The following is a 17,701-nucleotide window of genomic DNA, read 5'->3' as shown; positions in this document are numbered from 1 at the left end:
TTTGGCAACCGGAGACTAGCCTTTAAAGAAAAATATTGTCTTTGAGATAAAAAAAAAAAGGTTGGTTGTTTTTGCAGAGACACGCACTCTAACTAAACGTTCTGCTCACTACACCAATTATATCTTTACGACAGTTTTGACCCTACGCGAAGGACACATCTGAAGTAGACTCCTAATTGCCCCACGTCTTGATCATTTTAGCAGGAGCGGAGATAGAACATTTCATAAAGACGTATCATGTAGCCCAATAAAAGAGCCAACATTAACACTATAGCATTTATTATGGCACTTAAGCTCTCCAATGATGTCCCGGCCAGAGTTGCTACGTGCCGTCCTTGAAGCCAAAATGAAAAATAATAAATTAAGGTCATCTTGTGAGTTAACGGAGCGACCGAGACGGAGATTATGCCGTGTCAAAGCTAAGTCTCTATAAGCTTTTAAGTATAAAGCTAATTTCATTAAGCTAATGTAGCCGCGCACTGGGTATAATTCATTTCGGATGGTCTGGTGCTATTGATTTCTGAACTATTGACTGTGAAAATCGACCAAGTCTATTTCAAATAAAAGTATTCTCACCATTCAGAAAATTGGTTGTGTTCAAAAGCTGAAAAATCTCAGACAAGAGAAAATTGTTCCCAGAAGAAAATAAACACCAACTTTTCTTTTTTGTTGTCAACCACCACCACACATCTCTAAAAGGACGGGACTGGAACAACATATCAGTGTCACAATACTCAAACTGTGACAGAATACTCAGTGTTTCCAGGCACAAAATACCAAATTAAACACATTATAACAGTATTTTGTAACATATTCTGATACATGGTCCAATCAGTGTACCGGTACTGTTTTTTGAATACTTGGAATATTTTCATTCTATTACGACACAGAGAGACTGAGCTTTAATTGAGACTTTCTACTGAAAAATATAAAAGATATCGGGAGAAATAGGTTTGTGATATTTTAAAAAAAAGGTGTTTCATTATGTATATACGTTAATCGCTTTGTGTGTGCTGTTATTCTTTGTTTTAAAATACTTATAAAACTAAAGTATTAAAAAGAAAAGCTTCATATACAGCATAAGGTTAAAACAACTTCACATTTGTTGTACCACCTGTCATGTCTGTTAGTACGTTCTGTTTTTCTTTCTGCCGCTGTGTAATACCATCAAATAAAAGAAAAACTGTACCGGAATATCGATCCAAATCAGTACACATATTTAGGTGTGTGTATGTATATGGTCTACCCAGAGTACTTTATTCTGAATGCTTAAAATACTTGTTGCATTTTTTAATTCATGATTCAAAACAGATTTATGTTTGTTTCACTGCTTGTTCTGCATATATTTATTACTTTTGGAGAAGGAACAATGAACATTAACTCACCAAAAGAGCAGTGTTTTCTATTTTTCTTACTAATTATGTGCAGTTTGAAGCCTAAATGGCATGATCAAGTATTGCAGTGTGTCCTTTTGAATTTAGGAAAATAACTGCATTCGGAATACCACAAACGAAACAGTAACTCTTCTGCACATGTATTTAGAGTTGACTTTACCTGTGGTCGTAGCTGTCTGCTGATGTCATTGGGGTCCAGGGCAAACAGGGTCTCTCTCGCCCCCACGTACAGCACCCTCTCGTGTTCGGACAGGGTGAGCATGCTGTAGTTGAACACTCCCGGGACAGTGAAACGCGCCATGCTGTCCAACACATCTGCAAACGGGACACAAAAGAAACCTCGTGTTACTAATGAGGACAGTTAAGCTCTTAGTCATAGTTCTATAAACGCATCTTCTTCCAAACTGCTTGTATAACGGTAAGGTAAAAGGTACTTCCAGATAAACTTAATGCGTATTGTCCAAATCTGAAAGCACAATTTTGTAGTAGCCTATGCAGTGAAGTCATGTACCCATACACTAACAGGGATATGCTCCAGTTCGCATATCCATCCCACGTGTTCAGCAGAAATGTGAATGATTTGCATGTAACCATTGAGTACCGTCAATAAAAACAGAACTCTATCATTTGAAACAGTTTGCAGCACTCTAAAAGTATCCCTCACTTTGCCTAATGCACTCCAAGTATTCACAACGCCGAGTTTATAAGTACAATTTTCTGTAGCAGTGCCCAGACTATGGAACAGCCTCTTTCTACCTGTCAGATCCTCTCAGTCTAGTCTTTAACTACCTAGAAAGGATACCTTGGTGTTTTATGGTTCTTTCCCAGTGTTTTGTAAAGTGGTGGAAGAAGTACTCAATTTTGCTACTTAAGTAAAAGTACAGTTAGATATTTTAAACACGTGATGTTAATTTGTTGTGATATTGATAAAAAATAATACATATTTTGGTCAAAAGTAACAATATGAATACATTTCTTCATTTTTCTTATGAATTTTGTGTTTTATTTTTGTTTGGCAAAGTCGAAGCTTAAACTCGAAAATGTTAGACGGTGTATTACTGGTAAGATGGTAAAAGTAACCTCTTCAATCATATAAAAACAACTTTATACTTTTCAGTTCAAAATGCAACGGAGTAGAATGTACAGATATATGTTCTCAAATGTAGTGAAGTAAAAGTAAAAAGTATCCACTGTAAAGGTTGCTTAAGTAAAGTACAGATGCCTAAAAATTCTACTTAAGTACAATACATTTTACTACTTTTACTTTGTTACTTTTCACCACTGATTTTGTATTATCTGCATATTTCTTTTTCTTTTTTTCTTGTTTTTTGGGGCTTTTTATGTACTTTTTATATACTTTTTTTGGGCAGTTGCTTTAAAATGTGCTATATAAATAAAATTGAATTGAATTGAAGGAGTTTTGCAGTCAGAGTAAGGCTAATAACAGTAAGGCTAATAAGAGCACACTTCCTGGTTTGAGGAGGATAAAATGGTCTATGATTTGAGTTTTTTACATTTTTGAACAGCTGCTTTTGTAATATAGCCCTATATGTACTGGGGCAAAACACATTTTACTTTATGACAAATAAAAATATCCCTTTAAAATAACAGTTTATAGCCCTTTGGAGACTTTCGACCAGAACGAAAAGCGTTTATTAATAGCTTGGACTCATATAAGCCCAATTTTCCATAGCTTCCCTTCTCTTTGTTGTAAAAATATCCAATAATGTTAAAGCTAATCCATGTATTGACTTCTATAAGCAACTTACAAGCCTGCCGCGCCTCAAAAAAATCAATATTAAGGAACATTTAGAAATAACATGACGAATGGCTGCATTTTAAAGAGGTCATTTGGAGACGGACCTCTGGAGAATTAATGACTACAGTTCCCATGGGGCCTGTGTAGATTTGCAGTTACATTAGCATTAGCGTTTAGCATTCTGAGTTTGCTTGTAAAAGGGCCCTTAACTTTTAGTGTTTTTTAGTTTGAAGAAGCTAGTGGAACAAATGCTTTCTCATTTCACGGCCATAAGAGCCATTTGGAGCCATGTGCACCTCCAGACTGCCAAAGCTAACGACACAGGGGCATTGTCAATATTCAGTGTATAGTTTCCCTACAGTAGTCTAGTTATGGCCATATTTTGGTCAGGCTCTTGATTTGACTGTAGAAATGTTTTATTAATGTTTTATTTCAAATATAAATTAGTGTCATATTTGAAGATTAAAAGTATGCTATGAAACTTGCCACCACTTGCTTATTTCTATGGAGATGTTATTACTTTGCCTCTAAATGTATTCATCTCCACGTAGACAAGAAGGTGAGGATACCAGGTCAAGTTACAGGTCAGATCTGTAGAGCGGCGATCACTGTCAAGGTAAGAGTGCATGTGTTTCAAGGTATTTTTGAGCTATAGAAACACTCGTAGTAAAATAAGTAAGTTTCATGCCATTCTGAGGAACATTTCCGAAAAAGAATTAACATCTCCATGAAGACAAGCGGGTAGCAGACTCCCCACCAGAAAAGTTACCAAGTGCACCTTTACAATTGTAATGTTTTTGTTAAGAGTATTGTATTTTCCAGACAATAAGTAACACTTTTTTGGTCAGGGGTGCCACTTATACTCAGACTTATATTCAGGAAGACGCTGGAGGGACTATGTGTCTCGGCTGGCCTGGGAACGCCTTGGGATACCACCGGAGGAGCTGAAGGACGTGTCTGGGGAGAGGGAGATCTGCGAGTCCCTGCTTAGACTTTTCCCCAAAAAATGTGACTTATACTCCAGAAAATACAATAATCAGAACTATTAAACTATTTTATGGTCTATAGTTCTCAACAAAACAATGCATTTTAAGACAAGTTCAAATGTGTATTGTGCAGGTCTTTAATATTAGGTTAAGATTTGTCAAAAACGTAATTCAGTTCCATAAATAATCTCACATTAACACCATCAAAATCCCAAAACAGCAATTCATTTCAACACTAAACTTTTATGGAAGGGCATCACCAGTGTTGTCTTTATCACAACAAGGGCAGGTCCAAGTGCCATTACCTTGTGTTTATTTGCACAGTTTAAATACGCTAACGCCTTATCTCCTGTACGATGCTCCAATCTGGACCTTATCAGACATGGCTTGGCTCCTGCTTTAGCCCTTCCTAAAGTAAATAAAAGGCTTTGGGAAGATCTCTGTTTGGCTCAAAAATAATTTACGACAGATCGTCAAGGCTGATATTGTGAAATTAAGTAAACACATGAGCATTAGCATAATATTGTGAAATGAAACTTGAAAAACTGGTTGAATTATCACAACACTTTTTAATATTGCAAAATCCAAACAAGTATTTAGTTGCAGTTTCTGTTGAAAAAGAACAGAGAGAACAGTCAACAGAGCTGATCATGAAGTCAAATAAGAGAAATCAACGTTGTGTAACTGTTCTGTAGATTAGGGTGATAATATGATGATATTTTTTTTTTTTTACAATGTATCAGAAATTTGCTAAAATGTGGCTGCAAAAATTTTGTTTCACTTTCAGGTTTGCACAGAATGAATGGATGGTAAAATCAAACACAAAATAGCAAAAAAAAAAAAAAAAAAAAAAAAAATAACCTTATACCTTTGTTGTATAACTATTTTTATTATAATGATCAAGTCTCATTTTGCTCATCAAGGTTATTTCGTTGATAATTTTGAATATTTATGTCACAATATCATCCTGAGAACTAAGAAAAAATTACTTTCAGGGTTGACAAAAATATAAAAAAATCTGATACTAATCGATATTTACTCTATTATCAAAACTAGAGACTCACTTGAGCAGGTATCAATACTGAAAAAGTCACATTTACAGGACAGAAATGAACATTTCCTGAATAACTTTAGAATGATCTTGAGCTGTATCAGAAAAATTATCAGACCACATAGACTAGTATACACACAAGGACCACTATGGAACATACCTGGATATAAAACCACATGGTAATATAAACAAAGTACTATGATTTAAAGTTGAAAATCAATCATTTCTTTCACACGATAATCTAAAGAGTAAATACCAGCAACATATCTACCTAATGCAATGTTGATTTATTGTGAATCAAGCTTGAATAACTCTCTATCCACTTACCCATCTTATTATTATTATTATTGCAAATGGAGAAACCAGATCCCAGACACATGCGCGGTGACTATGTAGCGTGTGAAAGCCCATAACACGCAGTATAAACAGGCGTGAATCAGTGATTAGTCTGTTATTTGAGCTGCACATTTATGGCACAAATGGCATTTTTATCCAGGCATAAACCAGGTCTTATACTGCGTTACCAGGGCATTAACCAACATTAGCTACGGGATGGTGAAGTCAATGGGATTTCTAAGGTCGTGACTGAGCTAATGCGAGATCAATTCAAGTCAATACTTCGATAAATGTTATTACTTTTCAATGACCTGCGCAGATGTGTCTAAATTTCATACTTATACAGTACAACACATGGATTATCACAGTTTTAGGTGCTTGATTAATACATATTGAAATTAAATGCCTTTAGAAAGACAATGCAGAGATTTTAAAACATTTGTGTTGGTCAATTTATGGCAGAGAGTACCACTTTTTATGAATTTGCAATGATGTATTGTTATTAACTAAATACTGACCTTGTTATTTGTACTGTAAAAATCATGAGATAATAATGTTTTGTTAAACGTCAAGTGTTACAGTCAAGTAGTCTGGGACCTGGTTTTTGTCATCATTATGAGGTTTCTACAATTACATTTTTTCACAATTTGAACAAAATAAAAGTTCAAATGTTACAATTTTGATTTCCAAATTGAGAACTGACAATATTTTGCTTACGACTTGAATAGTTTACTAGTCCCATGAGGTTCTAGTCTCCTGTCAGTTTATTTTAATAGACCTATTTCCAGACCAACGTTTACTTTATTTTCATATCTGACACTTTCGTCTGCTCACTAGCGATTTTCTGGTCACATGATGTTGCTGTATAACGTGACATACAGCAATAACGTGATGTTGCTGTCTGGTCAGCTGATTTAAACAGGTTTCTTACTGGTGGAGTCCAACGTCTTCTGTAGATGGCGCTGTCGTCCCGCCTCCACCGATAGGAAAACAGCGCCAAAACCTGTTTAAATCAGCTGACCGGACACGTTACAGCGACATCACGTGACCACTCTGACGAACTACACCTAGTGAGCATTCGATACTGTCAGGTATGAAAAAAGAAACTATTAAAATACAATAAAAAAGGAAATAAAAATTATAGTCTCCAAAAACATAGCAGAATTATTGATGATTCTATCTGCACATTTTATGCTAACAGTTGTAGACCCTGATTGGCCCATCAACCACACTTTGAAGACATCTGCTCTCTGCACATATTTTGTCTTTATTACAGTTTAATCTCAAAGGGATTAAAAATATCCTGTCTGGGAGATTTATAAAAAAAAAAAAAGCCTCTTTTATCAAAATTAGACGCTTCCACCTGCTGTTTTTTCGTGTCGATTCGATGTCTAAGATGCTACAATAACTTCCCAACTCCCCCGACGAGCGCAGAAAAAATGTTACATCGAAGACAAAGCACAGCGGAAAAATAGATGTTGTTTAGTTTTCATTATCTGCACGCCTGTTACTTCTAGTGTCACCTTGTTCTCATTCCCTCTCTCTCTTTCTATCTCGGCTGATGGAAGATGTGCAAAATCGAACAAAAGAATACCCAAGCTCCACACGCAATCCCACAAATTGAATGACTATATTTTTTCTGTATGAAAATTTCTAGCGTATTTTTCTCGCTCTGAAAATAGCAGCTGAAATCTATAGAGGGAAGAAGTGATTTATGGTGAGACTAACTGGTCATGTGATGCAATGGCCTAGTTGGGACGACTCATGTACAGAGTTTACGTGGATCTGTGAGAAGAGAGGGTGGTTTAAGTGTAACTAAGAAAAATTCTTAGCCGGTTAGCATTAGGATAATCAAGACAAATCATAATAGGCATGTCACGATAACAAATTTTGAAGAATGATATATTGCTCAAGAGAAATACTCCGATAAATGATAACACTGAAACTAAAACAGGATAATCATAGTAAATGATTTTTAAATATATATGCATGATTCCACCCCCTGCCATTCTGGGGAATATTACAGTAAAAGAACATTTTTATCCATGAAAATAAATCTACAGATCAAATAAACGTCAGGTTTGTGGAGATGCAAGCCTGCTGACAGTAAGGACACATCTATATTTCCAGTGCAATAAACACAACCAAAACAAAAAATATAAAAGCTTTTATGTAATCTGTTTCTTTTTTTTTTTTTTTTTTTTTTTGGCAAAAGGTGGCATACTGTGGCTTTAAGTAGATGTTTGTGTGTACCACTGATAAATAATTGCTATTTTTATTGCTGTATGTTAACATAAATGTGGTCCATACAGCAACAATTTATAATCAGTGGATTGTATCACTGTATTTCTCTTGCTTCAATCATAATTATCTTCAGTGACGGACATATTTGACTCAATGCCGTATAGACTGAATAATCCATATGCACATGTCTAAAACACACTCTGAAAGAACTTCTCAGAAAATAATGAAACATTGTAACACCGCATGAGGACACAGTGAACAAGCAAGAGAGAGCTAGAATAAGTAATGAGCTAAGCAGAGTATCTGAGGACCAGGAGTGTAAACAGTGAAGGGATTGTGGGACTGTGAGCTGAGAGGGAGAGAGAGCACAGGAGAGGCAGGGGACCACCTCTGGGGAGATCTGAGCACATCTGCTACCTTACACAGCCAGGCGGAAAAAAAAAAAAAATCACACACACAAATAATTACACTATGGCTATAATAACAGTTTTGTGCACACCCATTCATACACCAGTCTTATTTAGCCTTACTTACAACTACAGCTTACTATACTGCAAAAGTGAAAATAGTGATTGTGTCCAACATGGGGGCAGCACTGAGGAGACTTGGTCGTAACAACTTGTATTATTATATATAGCCATAAAGTACTACTATCCTTTCGCTTAGTTATTAAATTAAAGTTATTAAAGCTATGGGTTTCAGGTTCCAGTTGTTGGTGCCATTTTGAGGACTGTGTTTCTGGATTGCTATTTCCTATGGCAACGGTGTTAATTCTTCATCACTGTAAAACCCATGGAAAGCCACTGTGTACAATGTATAATTATATTCCCTTTTATAGCAAGGTAGAATAGGGTTATAAAGTATGCCATATCCAGTTGTATATAATGTGACACTACCCTTTGTATCCACATGGTACATGGCTTTGACCTTTATGTTTCCTTTTTAGTGTCTGGATACTGCATGTTTTCTATGAGCTATAGCTTCCTCTCTACTGTTCATTGTTAAATAGGCACATTATAGATTTGCACTTTTCCACCTTTGTGATTTACATCAACTGCTCACCCGTTCATACACCAGTGTACACAGACCCTGGGTGCGAGGCTGGTTGTGTCTTGCCTATGGACACAACGACAACATTCATCTGTGAGAGCTGAAATTGCACCGCCAACCTTCGCATCAGAAAACGAAAACTCATCCAACTGAGCTACTATCACCAGTGGTTTGTGGGTGGAGCCTGAACTGTAAATCAAAATATCTGGCAACTTAAAGACACTGTACCTGATTTTTACTGTCTTAAAAACGTGAAAAACAGTTCATTACTTCATTTTAAACAGTTTGCAGTGATCCACAGTTATTCCTCTTTTACTTTATGCATCTGAATATTCTAATTATTCACCGTGATGAGTTTGCAAGCTTTTCAAAACTTTCAGAGACTAGTGCAGAGTTTTGCCATGACGGTAAAGGTAACTGCTCCTGATTATCAGACAGACGGGACTTATTTTGGCCTCAAGAGCAGCTTATCTGTCGTGGAGCAAGGCATATTTTGCTCAAATATTGAGCTCAAATATTGAGCACAGGGCATTTAAAAAAACTATATAGTATTAGGTTGGATTTGCCTTGTGTGATACTAATCCAAACCAATTGTTATTTTAAGTAACTTTTTTTCTTTTTGCCAGATTTTCTCCACCTCCAGAAAGTTAACACCATATTTTATACCTGTGAACCTCCTACTTTCTCACACCCCTATGAGATTTTGCAGATAACGACCTATCCATACCTGGGTTACATTAGCGTTCATGTGTATGCTCAAATATCCAGCTAAAACCATAGAATTTTTCAAGATGTTTTTCCAGCTGGAATGAAATATAAGGCAAACAAAGAGGGTGCAGGCTTTCATCTCATCTGAGTATTAGAAACAATGGAGAGATACACTTCTAAGAGTCTTGTAAAGCCAACGTTGTTCAGAGAGCGCTTTGTAATAATGGCCATGCAGAACAAACAGTGCTGCTCTCCCCTGGTCCTCTGCAATTCAAATATCTGCACCCAACCTGTGTTTTTGAAGGACCTGGGGAGTTGGATGAGAACGGGGCACTTCAGGTTAAATTACAAAGGCTTTGATTCAGAGGAACAACAGTTTGTGCACCCGAGAAAAAATACAGAAGGCGTAGTAAGGCAAGTCGTACAAACAAATGTGCAAAAAATAGCAAACAGGAGCAGAAAGGAAGAATAAAAAACATATGGAGCTCGGAGGGCCTGACCCAGGGGCAGTGGAAAACACGGATGATCAGTGCAACCCAATGACCTGCAATGTTGTGCAAAGACGAGTGCTGCGCTCTGATAAAGGGGCTGTAAAAGAGGACAATAGCAAGGGTCAAAACACAAGTGGGAGTAGCCACAAGGGGACAGTAAACAATATATATTTGTGCTAGTTCCAAACCTGGATGATTGCAGATATGCTAAAGAATTGGGTAGAGTTTATAATTTGATGAATACTTTTTATAGCGCTAAAACAACACTTACAATGATAATAAATGCAAGGAAAATACACACTGATCCCAATAAAAACACACTACTGTCAGTCAGATTATTAACAGTTACATTTTTGATACACCATAAAACAAGAAAATGTCATAATGAATAAAGATTAAAGATGGATCATAATTTTAAGATCTAACCATGCCCTGGTTTGCTAAATCAAAACTAGTCAGTGTTTATTGTGGCTTTTCTGTTCTGAGCCTTCACTGTCCAGGCCATTAAAAATGCATAGTCTGAACCAAACAAACAAGCCCCTTTTCTGTGGAAATAGGTTTATATGGACATCAAGGGATTGACACTATTTCTACAACGTTATGAATGGCTAAATGAAGGACACGACCAAATTCTATATAAAGTTCAGAGTATATGTGCCAAAACTGTTATTATATCACAAATTTTTATGATTTTAATGTATTATCCAAGTTCAGATTCATCCACCAATCAGAAAAAAATCTCTCTCTTTCTTTTGTCACATAAACGGACACACAGGCCAGTAACCAGAAACCATGACAAAGCACAACAGCTGCAGACCAACAAAGAACGGAGAAAAGGTGGAAAAGGGCTCAGTAAGTAATTCAATACGTTGTTTGAAAAAGAAGCAGTCTTTGATGCAGCGAATGGACCACGAAAACATGACCTGTGACCCACTGATGCAAAGTATTGTCACTGTACCACTACATTATGGGCACAATGAGCTTAGAAACACATAGAAGATTAGAGGTAAGGCTAAGGATGTTTAGGAAGACTCTTATGCATTAGAACTGTTGCAGCTGACAATGCTATTATTTTAGACATTAATGGTGCGCTATGTAACTTTTCTGTAGGAGGGTGTTGTTACGTTGCCTAGAATGTTTGTCAGTATGGAATTAAAAGTATGTATTTCCCCCATAGACTGTATAAAGAAGTGAACTGCAGGACTGTGATGCCACCCTTAGAGCTCGGGTCCAGTCAAATGAAGCTCTTCGAGGCTAACGGTTATAGGGGTGAATTTGGAGCTGATTTCCATATTTGGAATTCTGACCACAAGTATCATAGCAACCAAAGAACCAATCCGGAGTGAGGCTGGAAGGTAAAGCCCCTTCCTCCCCGGACAGCTGATTTAGTAGGGAACAGGCGCTGCTCAACGATGTCAATCAAACGCTGGCGGGAGGGACCTTGGGGAAAGAAGGCACCTAATTTGTCTGTTATTAATGTTCATATCTTGATTTATGGACGCAATAGTGAAATAAAAACACCAGGATCATATAGTGTGGGTTAATATGAACGTTTTAAGACCAAAACGACGAGCCTGACAGCAGCAGTTATGTAGAGAGGGGAGACAGTTTTTCAATAGAAAGTGAATTGGAGCCAGAGTCGATGGAGCTGGAAGTGCGTCCATGCTCAAGTCCTATTTTGAACGCGGCGGCTAGCAGGTTAGTTAGGTCTATTTATATATCCAGTCTGTGATTTCCGTGAATACAACCAGGACTGCATGTATTTCAAGGCAGTTTTGAGCGATAAAAACAACTGTGATTTAATGAATGCAAGACAGATTTAATGTCACACTGTGGAACATTGTAAGCAAAACAACATTTTCACGGAGGCAAGGCGATATGAGATCACCAGAAAAGTTCCGTAGTGCACCTTTAAGGCATAAAAAGTAAAACATTTTAAAAGTAAATTAGCTGAACTCATAACAACCTGCAATGCAACCTAGTTTGAGGTCCTCGCCCCACCACTTGAGAATCCCTCCCACAAGCCTTTCACTAAGCAAAAAGCACAGCCTTAGTAACTGGATACTTTGTTTGAAAAACCAACTGGCTTTGATGCAGCAAATGAGCTCTGAATCTCTTAAGATACGCCAAAGAAAATGTCTGCCTACTGATTTAGAAAGATAGGGAGAATGGGCCGGGCCAGTGACCTCCACAACCTCATCAACTCTCTCTCTCCTACTGCCTTTCTCTTTGCCTTGCATCCTGCATAAAACCTCCAATTACAGTAATGAGTGGTTATGTGGGAGGCAGGGGGGCATGTGCTGGAGCTGTCAGTCACTGTGTAGCCTCTGCTCTGATAGGTCAGTGTAGATTACAGGGGGCGGGACAAACTGTCACTGCTGTCATCGTGGTGCTACATAAGAAACTTACTGTATAAAGTAAAAATATCACTTCTTTATGTAACAAGTTCAAGTTTGGCTAATCACATTTTGTACCTCCAGTTCTAGGGCAAAAGTCATACATAATAGATAAACTATGATTCTCGATATACTTATTAGGAAAAAATTATAATACCCGCCCCTGCATTGAAACTGTCATAGAAGTTACAGTGTTAGCAACATTAGCGATAATGACAATTCAAATGGAAATTCTATGCTAATGCTAGCGCTCTCCAACGCACTACAGGAAGCATGCACCTGCTTGAGAGCACTGCAAGTATCTGATTAGTTACTGGTTTGACTAATGAGAAGCAATTAAACTAAATGTTACACTGGAAAGAGCACTAATAAGCAGATATTATTTATAAAATGGGAGACTAACTGTTAATTGGAATGTGACAATGAAAAAAAAAAGTTTTAATATATTATCAGTGACCTTTTCCCAAGGATTGGACTAGGAGTTTTTTTGTTCTGACTAAAAAACTTTATTCCAGGTACTACAAAATTTTACAAATGTCCATATGGTATTGGTTTGTAACTATATTGACTCTACTGAAGAACAGCGTAACGTTTGATTTTGCAGTTGAAAGCGCTTCCCTGAACTTTCAAATTTATGATGACTACATTTGCCCCTTTTCATCAATACTTCCTTTGTTCTCTGTTACCGCACAAGCTACTGGAATCATCTACTGCGAGGGATTTATAATGATACAAAGTTATTCAGCTGGAGTGTAATGACGTACGTATAACAAGGCGCTGCGTTAACAATGGCAACCTTTAAAACACGTATTTCACGAGAACATTGGTACTTTTTATTGAAGTACATAATGGGCTCATTTTTAAGAGATCTGCTGAAGTATTGTGTGTTGGTTGACCTCCTGCTGGCCTACACCGAGGGCAGTACTTTATAATCACAGGCTTTGGAAGTTAGCTGCTCACTCCCAGTCTTATCCTGGTTATGTTTGAACATGTGCTTATGGAAGACGCAGTAATGATTATAAGTACCGTAATGTTACATGTGACACTCCGTCTAATTGTATACTATTATCCTCTGTTCACAGTATAGCCTGGTTCCTGTAGGTTTTCAACTCAGTGTTTGGTAGTGCAGGGAAAGAGTTTTGGGAAGGCGTTTTTTCTAATCCAGTCAACCACTTCCTCTTGGACTTGTGTTAATTCATCCTAACCATTTTGCCACTTTGCACTCGGAGCATGTATGGATTTGTTGTAGATCGTCCCTTTGCTTGCTAATAAACTTCTGTCAATTGATATTTATGCTCCTTAAAATTATTTTCAGATATGTATTGAGTGAGCATGGGTGCATTTCTGGCTCATCCACAAATTCACTTTCTTCGCTCCGTGCTAAACCAGCAGCGCAGGCGTGAATCGGCGTTACCTTCAACAGCCTCGCTCCCGATTGGCTCTTTGGTTGCTATGATACTTGCTGTTGGACTCCAAATATGGAGGTCGACTCCAAATTTGCCTCTATAACTGCTAGTCTCGATGAGCTTCGTTTGACTGGAGCTGAACGCTAAGGGTAACGTCACACTTTCTTACTTCTTTACACAGATTAGAATAGTACATTTCCCCACACAATTAGCAAACATCTGCGAAATATTGGAGGAAAAGTACTCCTTGTTGTAGTATTAACCAGAACAAGGGTAAATATAGTGATAGTACTACCGATGAACAGTAAATACATTTTTGAGTACTTGTACTTGAGTGTTTTCATCGTGTAGTAATTTGAGGCACTTGCCCCACCCCTACCGTCCAGTCAGCAGTGAGTCAAGCATCTTTTTGACTTTGTACAAGAGCGTTTTTCTGTAAACCACTGAATACTTTCATCTCTGGCATTCAGATAGAGCAGTTAGTCACATCCTGATCCCTCTGCACCGCTGCTCTTCCTCTATGGAGCTACACAGGCGTCCCCTATCTCTTTCTATGTGTCATCATTGATTCATTGTGAGAAAGAAGAGGTTATTTTTCCCATGTGGCGCATATGTGAAGCAGGAGTGGCCACAGCGCTTCGGAGGAAAGGGCTCGTGGTATTGAGAAACCGCTGATTAGTTCTGCTTGTTGTGGATTGTAATGCTGACCTCCTAGAGACTGCACTATCCCAGAGTCCTTTCATCCCCCCATAAGATTTCCCGGTTCCCCATGGTAGGCAGTAGTTCTAATCCAGTTAACCACATCCTCATGGAGTCATAGTAGTCTCTATAACTCTCTATTTCTCATAATAATATAAAGAGTTGGTCAGATTATCTAAATATGGATAATCTTCTGAATGTTGTTTTGAAAATACGCAAAAATTGAAAATCAAGTATATTGTTTATGTTACAAAAAAAAGTAAAAAGTGATATCTCTGCAATTCCTCAACTAATATATTTAAAGACATGTTTTAAATTGTTAGCTTGGTCTATGATTTATATTAAGTAACTGTAACCAAGGCTGCTCAGCAAATGGAAACGAGGCTGCCAATCCACCAACAACTCAAGTCATACACCGCAGATATACTTGGACAAGGTGTGGGACGTGTCTTGCCCAAGGACACAACTGTGGTGGGATTCTAACCACTAATCCTCTGCCGCACTAGTGAACCACAGATGGATATTGCAGACCACGCGGACTGTTTTCTCCAAGTCTGCAAATATGAACACTTTCAAGTACGTTACCGATATTTACCACAAGGGGTCAGTAAAAAGAAGGAAGATGACTTTTATCAAGGTCTAACCCCACATACTTCTTGTCTTGATAACTGCTCTTCTTTAAAAAGATATCCTCAAGAGTGTTACAGTTTCTTTAGAAGTTTTTTAGTTTACGCTTTCATTCTCAGTCCATAAAAAGGCATAGTCCTATACGCTCTGGCCTTGGCCCTGAGTTCCTCTAGGCTGCTGTGGTTTTGACTACACTCTTCGCTCAATATCCTTGACCTTCTAATGATAAAGTAGCAGGCCAAAAACCCAGCTAACTGTAACCATTAAAGAGTTGCTTATGCTTTAGTGGCATGACATGAGATGAGAAATAATTTGCTTAAGACTTGTACTTTATACATTTATCGCCGTGGTGACTGTGATTTTTTATAGGGTGTATCGATTCAGTCACAAGCAATTTAACCAAATGGATTCCTCGTTTCATTGTATCAATAATCCCATAATGGTACGAATTTATAGTGGACTGTAAATTAATAAAATAATCCTGAAATCGCAAGGACACATAATCTATAATAATAGGGCTTTGATTTATTGCACATGGGGTAAATTTTTGCAGACAAAGTAGAGGAACGCATCAAAGTGTGTTCACTTTAGATCTTTCTGTCAGTGACTTTGAGGAAGTGAAAAGTGGAAGTAGGACTAAACCAAAAGTGGTTTAGTTTAGGGGTAAATGCTCAACACAGTACTGACACTTTGTGGCAGTGATATGTACAGGATTTAGTATTAAGTGCTGCATAATAACTTTGGTACAATCCACTACTCTACTATCCATCAGAGGTGCGAGAGTCACTGGACTTGTTTGTTTAATTAAGTCGTTTTAGATCAATATTGCAATTTACGATGTCCAAATTCTAACATAAAGATCCACAGGTGTCATAGATTATAATTTTATAGCAGACAAAAGCACATTGTACTTCTTCTCAGCTCTGGTTTAGCTAATACAAACCATTATAAAGTAGTTAAAAGTGAATAAAAAGTAAAATTACATATAGCCGGTATATGGCCATATCGACTTGTTTAACTCCTGCGATTGGCAAGGCACTTCACCCACATAGTCTAGCATGAAAAAGGTGTGTGCGTGAGTGTTGTCAGTGGTCAGAGGGGATGGTGCAGATCACTTCCGTCAATTGTGGGTACAACAGTAGCTTACAACCACCGAGTGTGGAGTGAATACAATGTAAAACTGTATTAATCCATTGCATTACATTTGCATACTATGTTTTATTTGACTATATCTAACCAATTTCCAAAAATAGTTAATAGTTAATCATCTGTGCAGTAAATGTAACAAAACATAACCATTCATTCATAACTTCCACATAAAAAAAAAAAAAACCTCTCTCAATACCTGTGATTTTTAATACATAGGAAAAATCTTTTGCAAATTCAGCGAGTGAAGGCATCGTTGTGTTCAGATCTGAGGGTGGCTGCTGCTCCCATTCTGTCGTGCACCTGAATGCGTCTTGATTCCGACACAAACAAAGCCAGGGCGCTATAGTGGGAGTGCATTCTCTTCAAAGAGGCCGTACCTGCTCAGACGAGGCCTTCTTATGCACAAGCACACATCATCGTCTGCGAGATCCGTGTGGGAGCGCGTTTTCAGTCCCTCCCTGCTTCAAAGCGCACTTAAAATAGGCCTTTAATCATAGTTTGGTGGTAGTGGCATGGCGGTTAGGAGCTATAAGCAGAGGTTGCATGTGTATTTTTAGCAGGCAGACAGAGGGAGGCTGCTGGATCACATCTCAAAGTCCGAATCTGAGAGTTGCTTTTTTTTGGGGGGGAGTTTTTTGGCTAGCTGTGGAACAACATGGTGCCCTCCCCTCTGATCCTACTGCTGCCCGGTTTGCCTGCTCTTTGAGGGGAGTTGGAGGAGGTTGTGCTTGGGCGATGCTGCAGCTGACCCCAACTCATTCAACATCTGGAGAGTGGAGACACATGGCAAAAGCATATGAAGCCAGCTGGTATTACAATTTGTATATAGTTTTTAGTGTTTTTTGGCTCGAAGGTTTTATTGGACAGAAAAACGTAAGCGTGAAATAGGGGTAAGGAGCAGAGAGACATTCAACCTGGTATGTGTGATACAGTCTAGACATAGTAGCATTTGTCCCTTGCAATTTGAAGGATATAGCTCCCAGTTTTGGACGACAACAGGGGCACAAAGGTTTCTCAGTAGTCAAAAAGCTCCTGTTTCTCAGAACTATTCTTCTCTTACCAATTTAAGCAATCTCCTTTTTTCATTAACTAACATTTACTACAAATACGAACAACAATTTTAGCATGAAACTTTTTTTTTTCCCCCATGAAGATGTCATTGCCTTAAAAGATTCACAGTATAGCATGGGGTTTCTACATTAAGTCAAGCAGATGACATCTTCAGACCACGTTACAGGTCAGATCTGTTGACAGGCGAACCCACTCCGAGTAAGAATTAATTAATTATTGTCAATTTTTTGCAATAAAAACATCTGCATTCAAATAAATGAACAATAACTCCAAGCAAAGCAGTAATATTTCCATGGAGGCACGCAGGTGATGAGAGCTGAACTAGAGAAATTAA

The 17,701-nt window shown here is 37.8% G+C and overlaps 1 protein-coding gene across 1 annotated transcript in view; it reads right to left on the bottom strand.

Moving 5' to 3' along the window:
• Nucleotides 1–17,701, bottom strand: part of sema4c (sema domain, immunoglobulin domain (Ig), transmembrane domain (TM) and short cytoplasmic domain, (semaphorin) 4C) — a 156,941-nt gene that overhangs the window by 45,218 nt on the left and 94,022 nt on the right. The window contains exon 4 of the mRNA XM_033972330.2: nucleotides 1,555–1,709. Coding sequence (XP_033828221.1) covers nucleotides 1,555–1,709 — 155 coding nt within the window. The remainder of the gene's footprint in view (nucleotides 1–1,554; nucleotides 1,710–17,701) is intronic.

Source organism: Periophthalmus magnuspinnatus, chromosome 9 (genome assembly GCF_009829125.3).
Source record: "Periophthalmus magnuspinnatus isolate fPerMag1 chromosome 9, fPerMag1.2.pri, whole genome shotgun sequence".
NCBI lineage: Eukaryota > Metazoa > Chordata > Actinopteri > Gobiiformes > Gobiidae > Periophthalmus > Periophthalmus magnuspinnatus.
Note: the sequence above shows the minus strand (reverse complement) of the source record. Positions and strands in the feature narration are given on the sequence as shown.